General features: G+C 43.6%; 1 protein-coding gene across 7 annotated transcripts in view; it reads right to left on the reverse strand.

The window, feature by feature from the left end:
• Positions 1-882: 882 nt before the first annotated feature.
• KCTD20 (potassium channel tetramerization domain containing 20) overlaps positions 883-14,887 on the reverse strand; it is a 30,896-nt gene continuing 16,891 nt past the window's right edge. For 4 of the 7 annotated variants that reach the window (XM_040616880.1, XM_040616878.1, XM_040616879.1 and 1 more), the window contains exons 2-8: positions 9,876-10,075; positions 8,898-9,177; positions 7,926-8,028; positions 7,292-7,412; positions 6,169-6,366; positions 5,544-5,654; positions 883-4,112 (exon numbers count right to left, since the gene is read on the reverse strand). In XM_040616880.1, coding sequence (XP_040472814.1) covers positions 3,820-4,112; positions 5,544-5,654; positions 6,169-6,366; positions 7,292-7,412; positions 7,926-8,028; positions 8,898-9,177; positions 9,876-10,026 — 1,257 coding nt within the window. In that variant the 5' untranslated portion in view covers positions 10,027-10,075 and the 3' untranslated portion in view covers positions 883-3,819. Of the gene's footprint in view, positions 4,113-5,543; positions 5,655-6,168; positions 6,367-7,291; positions 7,413-7,925; positions 8,029-8,897; positions 9,178-9,875; positions 10,078-11,853; positions 13,489-13,548; positions 13,607-14,887 lie in introns of those variants that run through there. The other 3 variants (XM_040616877.1, XM_040616881.1, XM_040616882.1) reach the window with 3 other exon arrangements.

Raw genomic sequence — 14,887 nt, forward strand, 5'->3', positions numbered from 1 at the left:
GCAAGGGTAAGTCCTAGGCTGAAGCCTGCATTGCCAAAAGAGGCAGAGCAGGCATGAAGAAAGGTGAAAGACAGTGCTGATGGTTGGAAGAACTAAACCTTTCTGGCAAAATGTGCCCAGCCTCCTGGCAGGGGTGGATGACCCTGGCCTTAGTCATGCCTAGGCCTCATGATGCCTACCTAGGTGTCAGATAAAGTTGGTTTTAATCTTTTTCTATTTTTAAAAGGGGTAACAAGCAGTGAGCAAGTGAGGCTGGAAGCAAAGCTACACCCCCTCATTTATTTTTTTTTTTTGTAACAGGCCAAAATCAACTTGTAGTTCTTATTTCATTGCTTCACATTTCAGACAGCTCCACTTGTGAGTACAAGTTCCTGTTATCACTTCAGTAATTCCACTAAATTCCAGCTTGTTCAAACTCTTAACACCCTTCTCAAGTTTCATCAAGAAAACCCCTGAAATATATCCAACAGTGAAGATGTAAATAAAAGCCAGACCTGCTCTAAAGCCGTCGGAGGCAGGCAGAAGTGGAGAGCATACTAACCAAAAAAAGCACCAGGGCCCGTTACAGATGCCGTGTAGTTTATGGGTTAGAAGTCATGTCATCTCATACCTGTGCTATCTGCTCCTTTTAGAACATCACAGCAACGAGTTGTTAAATTCTGAGGTTCTTTCAGCACAAACAGTAGTAACACTTCCGCGCAGCTGCTGCACGGGGTCCCTGCCAGATCAACCAGGCTCTGTCTGATGCAAAACTCCTTCTAAGACTTTGGGGTCACAGGCCACACTTTAGGAAGCAAGGAAACAAACCCTTCGGGGAATCTTTCTCATACACGTGGAATAGAAAAATGGGTAAAACAATTTTTAAGAGCCAAACAAGCCAAATATAATTTATACTTTAATACAGAAAAGAAACCATACATCTGTAGTTCAAACACACCAGGGGTAACAGTTCAGTATATCTAGAATAAGACAAAACTTGACCTTGTAGCTGAAGTAGGTGACCATGAGAGAAGGAAGGCAAATGTGTACTTTTTCAATTTGATTTAGTGTTCCAAGGGGACTCACTCTACTAAAAAAAAAAAATAAATAATTAAATCCTGAATTAATCTTTATTTACTTGGGAAAGCCAATAAACAACTGGGAGTGGTAAAAACTGCACGGAAATCATGGAGGCTGAATAACTCCAGGTCCAGTTGATCACACAGAGAACCAACAAGCTCCTACAAGGCATTGACAGTCCTTAGCTCTCAGGCAACAGCCTGCTGCAGTTAAGTGCCTGCGATCACTATTTTTAATAAACTGGCCAAATCCTTCAAGAGGCCTTAGCTGACCCTGGGCTCAGGGACAGATGCTGGTGGGATCTGTTTTGGCTGAGTACGGTACTTAGGTGTCAGATCCCATCAAGTGTCGTCAAAGTCAGATGATGCCTTGACACAGTCCTGCAGGGTGGTGCTCACCACCACGCACACTTCAGGTCCTTCGAGCGGAACACCTATAAAACTCCAGCTCCAAGGCAGCTGGTCAATACCAATACACATTTACTTAAAACTTACACTGCTGTAAAAATAAATATACACACACACACAAAAATAATCCATGGGGCTGGGGGGGCAAGCTCCATCATTGCTGGGCGGACAGCCTCACCAGTGCCTTTGCTTGACTTGTGGGAACCGCTCGTTACCAAGGCAAGTAATGGGGTTGGTCTGGCCCTTAGCTGGAAGGTTCACGGTCCATATGTCTTCCTTTCTCTACTACAAAAATAGAAATTCATCTAGAGCAATAATGGTAAGTGACTGCACACCACCTCTGTGCAGATACTGAAGGACACTTCACTATACTGATCCAATGACACACAGGGAGAAATTTGCAAAAATAGTCAGGTGGACCTGGGCACCTGAACCCCTGGGACTCTCAGGAGGTACTAAAGCGCTTTTGGAAATCTTCCCATAGGCACTTATAAAAAGAAGAAACCCATTTACTGCACTTAGGAAAGAAGCAAAAAGAGAAACACTGCAAAGAATGGAACCTGTATCCATACAAACGGGAACTAAATGTATCAGCAAGTACATGCCTTGGCAGAGATTTTCTTACTCGTAACTACAACAATACTCGTAAATCTTCAGGAAAATTCGTGCTCGATATTGTCATATTACTTACACTGAAAAAACCAAACATCATTAGCAGCAAACAGTTAACGGCAATCTTCAATGCTAACTCTACCATACACTTTGCAGACAAGACTAAGGATAATAAAAATTTGCTTGATGATACAACCCTGACAACAAGGGATTAAACCTTCTAGAGGCAGACCGATACCTACCTCTGTTTTGCAAAGGTAACTCAATGTGTAAGTGGTACAGGTTCGAGCAGCAGTCAATTGCAAGAGCAGAACTGACCTGAACTTAAGAACCTCGCGAGGGAACATTTAAGTACTCTGCTCCGGGTACGCTGCACCTCTACAGAGCCACTGGAAATGATGGCTTTGCAAGGCAGGCTCGTTCTGCCTGACGTGCGGCTCGGTTGTGGCCGTCAGGAATTCACCGTGCTAATCAGGGGTTAAGGAAGCCTACAGATAACTCCATGCTGCAGGAACAGGACCAGCGAGACTTCCTTCCACGTAACTGAGCTAAACCAGCCTGGAGTGTGTCACTACTTACAGCTTTGTGGGCCCTGAATCCAAAATGAACAGAGCCTTAACCACAGACTAGGATAACGTTCAGAGCAGCAAAGGGGAGTTGTTCCCAGGTACGTGTATTTTTCTCTACTGAAGGCTGGTTTACTATTGGTATTTCTTACCTGCCTGACAGCAAAATGGTCCAGTCAGTTCCAAACTGGGAAGAAAGCAGCTGACCTTCTAAAGCTGCCAACGGTAGAGTGCTCCTTGGAGAGTCTACAGGAATTCTGACTGACTAATGTTGACGAGATCAAGGATTCTACTCTACTCGGGTAGCAAACTGTCTGTACTGGGAGCTCCTCCCACTGGCTTTTTTCATCTTAGCAGGGGGATGGAGGAGACAACTTAAAGTCTTTAGCATGCACAGTCACCACTACAAAGGCTTCTTACATCTACTAGGCTACTAAACAGATTTACTTTGTTGGTAAGGTATCAACTACAGTCTCTTCTTTTTTTGCTTTTTCCTTCTGCATGGTCTACTTGTTTTACTGAACAGACAACATCCTTAAAAACAATGCTTCCATCTTACGGAGAAGTATGTACGGGAAATTCCTGTGAACAGGCATATGCTTCCTATTGAATTAGTCCATCCTTCCCCAGACCAGCAGTACAACATGCTGGAAGCAAAGCCAGGTGGCAGTGTAAACAGACTCCTCCACACTCAGGATTCTGTTGTCACAACTGTGCTACATTTCTGCTGGTTGATGAAAGAGTATCATCTGTCCTGCTTTGATGTTCGGTCCTTTGTAACTGATTATCACAAACGCAAAGCTAAGTGCCTAATGGTAAATGAAAGCTTTGTCTTGACAGGCCCAGACTTTTCCTCTCTCACGTCAAACAAGATGTTTCTACATACCTCTGCTCTTCTTTTAGAAGTTTAGCTAAAATATTCAGCATCCAACAATCTGGAAGCTTTTGTAGTAGAAACAAACAGCATAATTTCTTTTTGTTTGAGGTTATGTTGCTTTTGATTGCACAGTTAAACTATGGTGTGTGGCTCTTTATTAACATGCTTGAAATATGACAATGTAATAAGAGCATGAACGAGGATAAAGCACCTTGCAGGAGTTTGTGTTCCATCACCGGGGATGAAACTATGCTGAGACGTTCCCACATCAAGCAGGACTATCCACCCTGAGCCACGACTAATCTGGTAGATCGTTAACAGCCATTTGGGAGAACGGTGCGTTTAGCCTGTCCAGTTCATCTACTTGTGGGGGGTGATGCATTATAACCTCATGGTCCTCCGAAACGTCATCACCCACAGAGACTAGGTTTGTTAGAGATTTGCTCCGAACACACTGGAAATCAACGTGACGGCTTTTGCCCTCTTCCTTTTCCCATGACATCTGGATGAACGGCCGTTGAACATAGTTGTATATCACTTCGGATCGGCCACCAGGCCTCCTCTTCACCTTCTCTTTGCAGGTGGGATACCCTGGAAACACAGACAGCCAGTCAGTTGCACTACACAACTCTAACTTGCACAAAGGGACAACAGGATCCCAGAAGGATAGGAGTAGGAGGTAGGAGTGACTATGGGATCAGCCAGGACTTGGCAGACAAATGCTCACATTCCACATTAACCATTATTGGCTTGCAAAAAACATTCCCTTTTCCCCTGCAAAGGAATCCAGGAAGGCTGTACATTCTTCACGACGGAAAGCTTAAAGGCACAGGCTGTCCCCATGTGCTGAAAGATGAGCTGGTGGGGAAGATGACCAGCCTGGTTGAACAGAGCTTTGGCTGGAACTCAGGAAAAAAAAGGAGAGTTTATCACCTTTGGAAGAGGGGGCAGGCAACTCAGGAGCACTGCAAGGATGTTGTGAGGTTTGCAGGGAGAAAATCAGGAGGGCCAAACCCCAACTAGAATTCAATCTAGCTGCCATAAAAGATAATTAAAAATGTTCCTATAAATATATTAACAACAAAAGGAGGGCTATGGAGAATCTCTAACCTTTACTGGATGCAGGGGGAAACACAGTGACAAAGGGTGAGGTACTTAACACCTCCTTTGCCTCAGTCTTTAGTAGAATGAAGACCAACTCTTTCTCCAGGTACCCAGTCCCCATAATCCAAGGGGAAACAGTGACAGGGATGGGGAGCAGAATGAAGCCCCCATAATCCAAGGGAAAATGGTCAGGGACCTGCCACACCACTCAGACACACACCCGTCTATGGGGCCAGATGGGATCCACCCCAGCAGACCGAGGGAGCTGGCAAGCTGCTCACCAGGCCACTTTCCATCATTTATCAGCAGCCCTTGGCTAACTGGGTTGGAACAGGCTGCCCAGGGAAGTGGCCGAGTCACCATCCCTGGAGGTATTTAAGAGATATGTAGATGTGGCACTTGGGGACATGGTTTAGTGGTGGACCTAGCAGTGCCAGATTAACGGCTGGACTCTTTAAGGTCTTTTCCAGCCTAATAATTCTATGAAGAGAATTGTTTGTAGTCACGATCAACGGCTGCACAGCGTTAGCCATTTTGTGAGCAAACATAGCTACCATAAAAATGAGACAGTCTCCCAGGACACAGCACAACATTCTCTAAGGTCCCTAAGGGAATTCTTGGATCAGCAAGTGGAAGTGTTTGGCTCCTGCATCCTGTTTACTTGGTCCTAAAGAGACAAGGCTTACTGGTACACGCTACGTATCTTTCACTTTCCCTTAACTTTTAAGTCTTCTGGCTAATTTCCCTGTAACACGATAGAGGTGAAGGAACATGCCCAGCTTCTACTAGTCACATGAAAATAAATGCCTAGTAAAACACAAAGCAAAACAGGAAGCACCTAGAGTCCAGAGGAAACCAGGCTTTACTGCCTCTGAAGTCACCTGTTTCACAGTTTCCTTTGTTGAAGAAATACCTTACCTTCAATGCCAATGCGAATATTTTTCAGGCCCCGTTCCTTTAACACTGCTTTTGCAACATCGCGGTTCTCAATGTACTTGAAGAATCTGTACAGCTTGGAACTGTAAAGGACTTGGGAAATAAAAAGGCTGATTAGAATCTACAAGGTAGAACCTCTCCCTGTTTCTGATGTCTCTCAGCTGTGGGAGTGCCAAAACCCAGGTCTGGTTTCCACGATCTACTTCAGGTGTCTGTTCTCATCACTGGGATTACCCGCACTTCCTTGGTGGGAAACTAGTGATGCATATTACAGGCTGGATGGGATGGGTGGCGATGGGTGGGTAAACCAAAGAGTATTCACTCACTAGGCAGCCAGGAAAAGGCCAAGGAGGAGGCAACAAACAAAAGGGAAAGATGCAGTGAGCGCTGTCATTACCAAAGCAGGCAGGCCGGCCAAAGCTCTAACTAGCCAGGTATCCTGCCTCTGGCAGCAGCCAGTTCAGAAAGAAAGTACAAAACGGGCCTCCATGTGCCAGCACCTCTTCCTGGAGGAAGACTGCTCTTTGGGAATGGGTTCTTTCCTTACAGCCAGATGTCTGAGTGCATGCTGAACACAGAGCCAGGAGCCCCGGTGCAGAGCCCTTACTTTGCGAGTACTCCTCTCCCATTGGAGGTGGATGATCTTCATCCCAGTCCACGGTGTCTTCATCTGTCAGCACAACAATATGGCACTCACGTTCCCCTTTCCTTGCGCTATCCACCATTATAGGCAGAATTAGCTCCTCTAGGTAGCTATCAAACTGCTTGTGAGCACCATCGTTGGAGAGCTCGTGTAAGAGAGCACCTAATGAGACATAAATCATATGATGAGCTTTTTTACACAGTATGAAAACACGGCCCAGCTCTACACTTTCCAGATACACTCAAGAGCACAAAATCCTTAACATATGTTCAGATGCATCAACAGCTTTCAGCTCCAGAATTGGCAAAAGCAATGTATTGGACTGCATTTCAAATGGAATGCAAATTACACTGCAGAACCATTACATTACCATTAAAAAAACCCACCAAGGTCCAATCAATACAGTGAAACAGCAATAGACTGAATAATTTAATTCATTATGAGACTTCAATTTGCAGCAGCAACTTCTGTCCATGAAAGCACATTTTGTGCCTTCTCTGTGATCACTCATCAAGAGGACAAGGTAGAAAATTCTACCCACAGCCTGTGCTATGATATACCCCATTTCAGTATAGTGCCTTTCACAGATCTGCCTATGTTAAAAGTACTTTTTTGCCAGCATACCCAGCAAAAAGCTGCTCTCAATGCGATCCCTTCATGACTAGGAACCCTCTGGTACTTTCCAACTTTGGTATCTTTGGTTCCTGCTCTGCCCACCATCCTTTAGCTTAAATTATTCATGATTCTCTGGTACATTTTTAGACAGGAGTTATAACCCCGCTTTTAGCCTCCACTTTGTTCGGCTGTGAGAGCAAACTCTCAGCCTCTGTCGCACGAGGAGGCTAGAATTTTTACAATTTCAGTTTGCTTTTTCGAGTAGTGTGCCTGCATTCTGCATGATTCAATCACTTCACTTTGGATTGACGCAACAAAACCCAAAGCTGTTTAAAGGCAACGCATTTAAAGTGAGTCACAGCGGCGTCCCTAACTTCATGCTTAAACTAAAGCACACTAATAAGAACCTGACTGAATCAGGATCAGAGGGCTCAACACCACGATCCAAGAGCTGATTTCTCTCCATACTTACTTAAATCTTGACATTTGATTGTGTTGAAATCAAAGTTTATGCAGAGGTAATCACATGTGTCTCGAAGGTCTGGGATGGAAATCCCATCAGGGCAGTTAATGATTCCAGTTTTGTAATAATCCTGCAAATAAAAGAACAGGTTTTGGAGAGAAAAATTAAGAATGTCTTGGGACTTTAATAATTTTTAATTAGTTCTTTGTTTTGTTAACGAATATTTGAGAGTTACAGAGGCTATATATAGCTCTGTGAGCAGTAAAAACAGCCCTACTTGTCTGAGAACCTACGTCTCCCTGCAGATCCTCTTGGGTCTGATAAATGGTGAGCTCCAGTTAAAACTTTTCCCATGGCATAGGGTTTCATAACATCTTATATGCAATATGCATTTATGTGCAACCACAAGATCATGACACAGCTCAGGAACTAAACTGCACTACTCAAGAAAGGTAAAAGGCAACATAAGCAAATATCTGCAATGTTCACTCATACCAAAGTCTACTATAATTTTTAGAAAATCACAATGCAAACCAGTAATAAAAGAATATGTCCCAAGGGTGTGCAGCTGCCTGGGAGACAGCTCAGTTTTGCACATGTGACAGATTGTTTTTTTTTTTTATATCTGCAAACATCTCCTTACCAGCACAGTCCGGAACACAGCTGAGCTAATTCCTTCTGCGATTTCATATTCTCCCTTTTCATTTGGCCTGGTGAAATTATATTCTCTTCCTGGTCCAAACATTCTGAACAGATAAAAATCTATGTAAATGCACGAGTATATTTAAATGCATTCATGCTAGAGGCCAACAGGAGCACTGATGTTAAACAAAACCAGCAGTGACACATATACACAGTAACCTGAAACCTCTACTTCAACCTCTTACATAGTAAATAAGCACAAGAGCTGTCTCTGCTAAGTCCTTCTGTAGGTGGACTCTGTCACTATAGCTACTCTACTGTACGGAACAAGCCACAGCCCAAAGAAACAGATCGTGCAACCCTGGGTCAGAAAATACCCTGGCAATAAAGCCCTTTAACTGACAATCACCGCATGCTTTTTCACCCCTTCTTTTACACAATGACCTGTGCAAGGGTCAGTAACCCAACAGAAACTGTCTCCCTTTGGTCAGAGATGGGTGAAAGTGCTGGCAGTACAGAAAATGAGTGCTGCTTCTTGCAGGAATAGACTCCAACCTTTAAGCCACGTTACAGGGAGCCGAGTAACTTGTCTTTTGGGACAGTATCAAAAGATAACAGCAGGAGAGGGATGAAGCACTATCGTTTTCCCCATTCTGGAAGGGAGGTTATCAGCTGTGAACAGATGTACTACTTACAAACAAGGCAAACACTTGAAGAGAAGGCAAAAGGAGACCGTGTCTAGCTAATTATTGTTTGAAGGAAGAGGACCGAAGGGAGAATGTTATCTGCAGACCTACCAGCTCTCTCTACATCTGGTCACATTTTCAAGGCCTCACAGCCAAGTTCTGAAAGAGGTCAACCTTGCTTTGCTTGTGCATACAGATGAGATCGCAAAACAAACATTAGGGGTTTGCTCCATTTTAGCAAACATTTGACCCCTTGATGTATCTTGAAAATAGTGGAAATCACCCACCTTCCAAGCATAGTATCAGGGTGAGCAGTGAAAATCTGTGGGTTCACTGCAAAGCGTGTGCCATCTACCACAAGCGTCACTTTCTCTGGAGCTGCTGTTTGTGAATTGCTGGTTGAAGACAAAGTGCAGCATCCATGGCGTTCCTGCGTATTAAAATATTCTGACTGTCTCTTATTTCCATCTTGGAAGTGACAGTTGTGCGTGTCTTCAGGAGCAGACAACATGCTATTGATCTGCGGATTTACTGGACAAGCAGTGTGTCGGCATTCAGAATCTAAACCTGAGAGACACAAACATTGCAAGGGTAAGATATAATTTATTGAAAAACATAATTTCATAATAGCACTACCTACTGTAATGAGAAAACTAAGTCAATACCATAACAAAGGATATCAATATACATAACTGTCAGGGTAACGTTACATGACATAAAACTAGACTGCGTTTTCAAATTGAGCCAGCAGTGGGATTTTGGATAAAAAAAAATTCCCCGATGAACCATGATGGTTAAATCTCCTCGTTAAAGCAGGATAGATTCAGCAGGAGCACAGGAACTGTAGAGGGCCAGAAATACAGACACAGATTCCTAGCACTGATAACTGCTCTCACAGGAAAGCTGGAGCAGGAGCATGCACCACACCAGAGGTGGTTCAAGCCAGCAGTGCTTGATGCCCACTCCATGGTGGGCACACAGCTCATCAGGACTGTCCCAGGACAACCTCAGAAGAAGCTGCAAGTTGGCCGGCCAGAGCATACCTGTGTGATGATCTTGTCAAGACAGCAAGAACCTAAACGCTGCTGTGGACCCTTGTCCTTCACACCAGCCAGACAAAGGCAGAGTACATACTTCCCACTGCACACTGCCTTGGGATACTGAAATTTTTCCAAAATATATCACTCCTCAAAAAAAAACCCCCAAAAACCCAACACAAAAGTATCTCCTGTAAAGATTCTATAAGGTAAAGACATTATCCTTACCCTCAGTCCTGGGAACTGCAGCAGGGCTGTGACCTCCTAGCACCACATTACTTTCTTCTGACTCATGGACTGCTACCGTTACGTTTTCCACAGAGCAACTGGACTCCAGATTTCTTGACCAGTCTGTCCCACCAGCAGAATTAACATTCATGCTGGGCCTCCGTGATGTGAGGAGTTGGTTGCGTTTCCTAAGAGAAGAGCTAGGAGAGAAAATACCAGGTTGTTAGTTTTGGAAGAAACTCGCAAGCAACGAAGGTCAAATCCCTGTACCTGGTACTGCAAGCAAAGTCCCTCAGGCTCAGAAGGCATTTCTTCAGATACTTAACTGTGTTTGAGAAAGGCTTATGATGCTAGTTATGCCCCTACACTTACCTAGGAAGAAGGGAAAAAAGGTTTTAAAGTAACCAGGGATCTATGTAGTCTATAACCTTTTGCTTTTTTAAAATTAAGTCTAAAGCCACTGATGTCACTAGATCACATGTGTGATCTGCAATTGCCTGACCTCCAGACCACTAGAGCCCTTTAAAAATGTTTATATCTCTCTTGATTCCCCAGCACTGGCAAAATGAGCTCTGTAACATGTCTATAGCCCAAAATGTAACATTTTCCCAGTTAACAGCTTAGGCATTGCCTCCTAACTACTCTGAGGTTTGACTAGGAGGTTCCCTGCTCCCAGTCATTGCTTTTGTTTGGTCTCCCTTCTTGATTTATCACTCTGCTCTCTCAGTATTTAACCCAATATAGTCCTACAAGAAATACTCATATCGCATAGAACAGCCACGACTGCAGCAGCCTTGTATCCATCGTACCCTGGCTCGGCCTGACACACAACGCTTCAACCGATGCCATCCCAATCTTAAATGCTCTTTCAGCATATGCAGAAAGACATCTTCTGGTTTTGCTGTTTGGCCACCTTACTCTTAAGTGAAATTCTTCTTCCCTGTTCTGTCTTTCAGATCCGCCTCACTCCTTTGTATCTCCTAACAGATCTCGGTCCCTCATTCTCTCTTCACCATTTATTTTGTCCTGCTATTGCCTTGGACAAGAAACTGTTCTCCTTTCTTGGCTTGAAGTATTTTCCTTTCACCCTCTCAAACATAAAACACCAATTTCCTCATTAATAAATTTTCCCAATTTCCCCCCCTGCAGAACAATTGCCCTGTGTCCTTTTCTTGGCTGAATTAAGACTCCAGGGCCCGCGGGTGCCCTCTGTAAAGCACAGCAGAACACTGCCACAGCTAGATACAAACCCGATAAAATACAGCACTAATAAAACAACAAAATGCCAAATAAGAGTTGGCGAGTTTTCTGGTAAGGACCCGCTGAGGACGAAGGCCTTTAATGAGCAGTTCAGTGGTGGGTTTCAAGCCCATCGTTACTGGCAGTCAGTGTAAGCATTTCATTCTTAATTAGAAATTTGAAAAAGGATTAACAATTCCTTCCTCTTGTTCCGTAAAACCAAGTTGCCAGCATTATTGTATCTGTTCTATTTTTAGAAAACCTGTTGTTTATGCACCATGTGACATTCATCAGAAGGAAGATCTCTGGCCACAGCAAAACCATGTGAAAAGCTACTGTATTTTTTCCTTTTTTTTTAAAGGTGCTGGCTGGCTGGCAGGAACAGCAATGCGAGGAGCCCGGGAGAGTCACCTTAGCTCCAGCAAACGCAGCACGCAGTGCATCACTATGCACCTCTCCTCTCACCAAACACCCAGTGCTGGTTGAGAAAATTCCCTTTCCCGAGGGGAAAAAAAAAACTTTCCAGGCTGTTTTCTTGCACCCACTGCACCGGTTGCCTGGATTCTGGAGAGACCCCACTCATCAGTCCCACCAGAACCTCAGCAGTCCCTGTGAATGCTGCCTTGCATTTGGTCACAGGTGAACAAATCCATCCCTCTTTGCCTGAGCGAAGGGCAACGCAAACTCCCCGTGCAAAAACCCGTGCAAAAACCCGTGCAACCTCCTGCCCTCTTCTTACACGTGTCAGAGCAGCAAGGGCAGGCGGGATGCTGGGCAGTGGGATGCGGGTGTGCGGAGCACGCTGCACCAAAGCAGAACATGCCAACTGCCCCACTCACAACTTCAGGATAAACCTATTCCAGGAACGACCTATATAAACGAGTAAACATGGAGAAAATACTGTTTAAAGTAAACATAAATATGCAAATGCACATATGGTACAACACCCTGGAAGGAAAATGAAAAAAAAGCCTTTAAATCAATTCCAGAATTGTCAATATCAAATGGAACAAGTCAACCATTCCCCTATTTCATATAGCCTATCATAATTATTGCAAGGAAATGGGATTTTCCAGACTGCAAGTGTTAAATATTTTATACAACTAATACTGTGCTTTCAAACACATTCACTGAATTCCAAACGTAATTACGCTATACTTTTTTGACCAAAATGCTTGAAAATTTGGCGACTGCCCAAACATAGTTTTTAAAACTGCAGTTTGATTTACTTAAGCAAATGTGTTTTGAGATGGGGAAAAAAAAATATCCTCGTTGCATGGATATGTTATCACCTTGGGAAAGCCCTTAAGAGGAGTAGTTTTTGAGACTAGCTAGTTGTCAGAACACAAATACTGGGTTGTGTCTCAGGGACTCTCCCCGCCCCCCGCCAACTTTTATATATTGAAACAAGCTTCCTGATAAAACTGAGATGCTAACACACTCGCTTGGGAACCAGATTTGCCCTGTGAGCTGACAAGAACTCTATTAAGAAAACTTGATAAGCATAAAATTTACTTCTTAGGCCTCTTTTCTTTCAAGAGTGCTCCACTGCTGCAGTTCTGCCAATAAACTCCCCTTGCACTGCCTGAACAACCTCTTGACTATTTAATACGTTACTTTGCAGAGAGAAGAATTTAGGCACGGAGCAGATCAGTAAGTTGTTCATATCCAGGCAAACATTAATTTTATCAAGGGACACTTACATTCCGTAACTTCACAAGCGGCCTGCCTTATAACCCTATTTAAGTGATGTCAAATAGCGTGAAATGCTTGCAGACTGAATTTTCACAACAGTCAAATTGGGTTTGCTCGTCACCGTAAGCTCTGAATTAAATGCACGCACAGTTCCAGAGACCCTGTGTGCCATTCCGGAGTCCTCTACTACAGTATCTCAGAAACTACACAACTATCATCAGATACATAGGAACTACAATACATGAATTTCCCCTGATCATTCCCCCCGCCTTTTCATGCTTAATCTGCTAAACAGGATTTTTAGGAAAAAAAAAACCCAGCTGTTTGACACCTTTCTCCTCATTCTTTTCTGTTACGCTAAGTTCAGCGAAAGGTGCCAAAAACTGCAGCCATGGGCAGATTCAGAAACAGATGCTCTTCACAACTGGGGTGGCTCTTAGGAGCATCAAATCTGACTTTCCTCATTAAATCTACGGGAAGCTGAACGTTCAGCCCTGCTGATAATCCGACTCAGGCCAAGCTAATGGCGCTTTCCTGTCTTCTGTCCCCTCTTGGCATGCCCAAATCCTACACAACATGTGTCAGCAGAATTGAGGTAAATGAGTAAGGATTCCTTTAGCACATCTGGCCGGGAGAATAAAAGTCCAAACCAGTCATTTAACATGACAAATACATTGCAATCACACATACAACCCAGTAGGAAAGCTAGTACATAAAGACTTCAGAAGGCCATACTCACGCCTGACCAGCTTACAAATGTCCTGGTTTCTTTCATGCCCAGGATCAAGGTGAACTACCTGTGGTGAGAATGAATACCTATAAATAATAATTAGCACTATTCATCTGCAAAGCTTTTTACAAATATGAACGGCTCATTCCTCCTAACAGCCCTGGGAAGCACTGCAGGGAAGTCTTTTATGAGAGAAAACAGGGACACAGAAGAAGAGACACCATCTTCTGCACCAGCCAGAGCATCAGGGCCACTAACTAACGAGGTGTTACGCTGACTTTTCGCACGTTTGCTGCTCAAGCTCCCTGGCTGTGCACCAGCAATTACCCTGCAGTTAGCAGGACAAATACTAGCAGGTTACAATCTTTTGAGGTCTGTTTCCATGCATGTTTCTACCCTCTGGTAAGCATGAATTGGCTGGTACCACAGAACCGATCACGAGCAGTAAATGAACACGGTGACTTGCTGGCATGCTCAGATCCTGAAGGACCAGGTAGGGACCAGTCTGCAGAAAACTTGGAAAACGCACAGCCTGTGGACAGCTGTATTTTGGGAGCTGGGAACTTGTGAATATCAAGAGCCTAGTGTCACGTTCAGCACTAAAAATCACAGAAAGAGCTCCTAAACAGGCTATGGTTGGTTGGTTGATTTTTTTTTTTTTAAAGGAAGTATTACAGTCAAAAATAAAAATTCACATCTGACTCTGGCTGTTGGTTTTGCCTAACTTGGAGCATTTAAGTCCCTCCTCCCTCCAGAACATAAACAATGTTAAAAATGAGCTATGCAACTGAACAAGCATCTCTGTTCTCCAAACCATGTGCTGATGGTCACGGTGAAGTCATCTTTATTTGAAGTTGTTCAGAGCCAACACTTTTGTTGAGAGAAAAACATGGGAAAGACATTAAAAAAAATATTTTTTTTTAAACACAAAGTGGGAACAGTTTGCATTGCATCTTTGGCACAAACAATTGATGCTACAAACCTTTTGCAGAGATAAAGAGGCTAATCCTTGTTCTACATAATTCTTAAGAAAGAAGGAAGTGTACTGGAATATAAAAAGGCTGGGATGATCTTCAGCACGTTATCCTTCCCCACCCTAATGAATATGTGGCATGTCCAAACCCACTTCCCAAGGTATACAGTTCTCATCCAGCTACTGGAAAGCGCCGAATGGCTTAACTCGTAGAGGCCACCATAAACAGTACATCGGTGATGTGTGCAAAGAAAAGAAACTCAAATACATGTCCAGCAGAGAAAATCCATTTAGATGTCAGATATTTTATTAAGCAAAAGATATCAAAAGCATCAGTACAGACTTGCAGGTTTCTAACTTTTTATTATATTACTT

This window comes from Falco naumanni, chromosome 17 (assembly GCF_017639655.2).
Source record: "Falco naumanni isolate bFalNau1 chromosome 17, bFalNau1.pat, whole genome shotgun sequence".
Lineage (NCBI taxonomy): Eukaryota > Metazoa > Chordata > Aves > Falconiformes > Falconidae > Falco > Falco naumanni.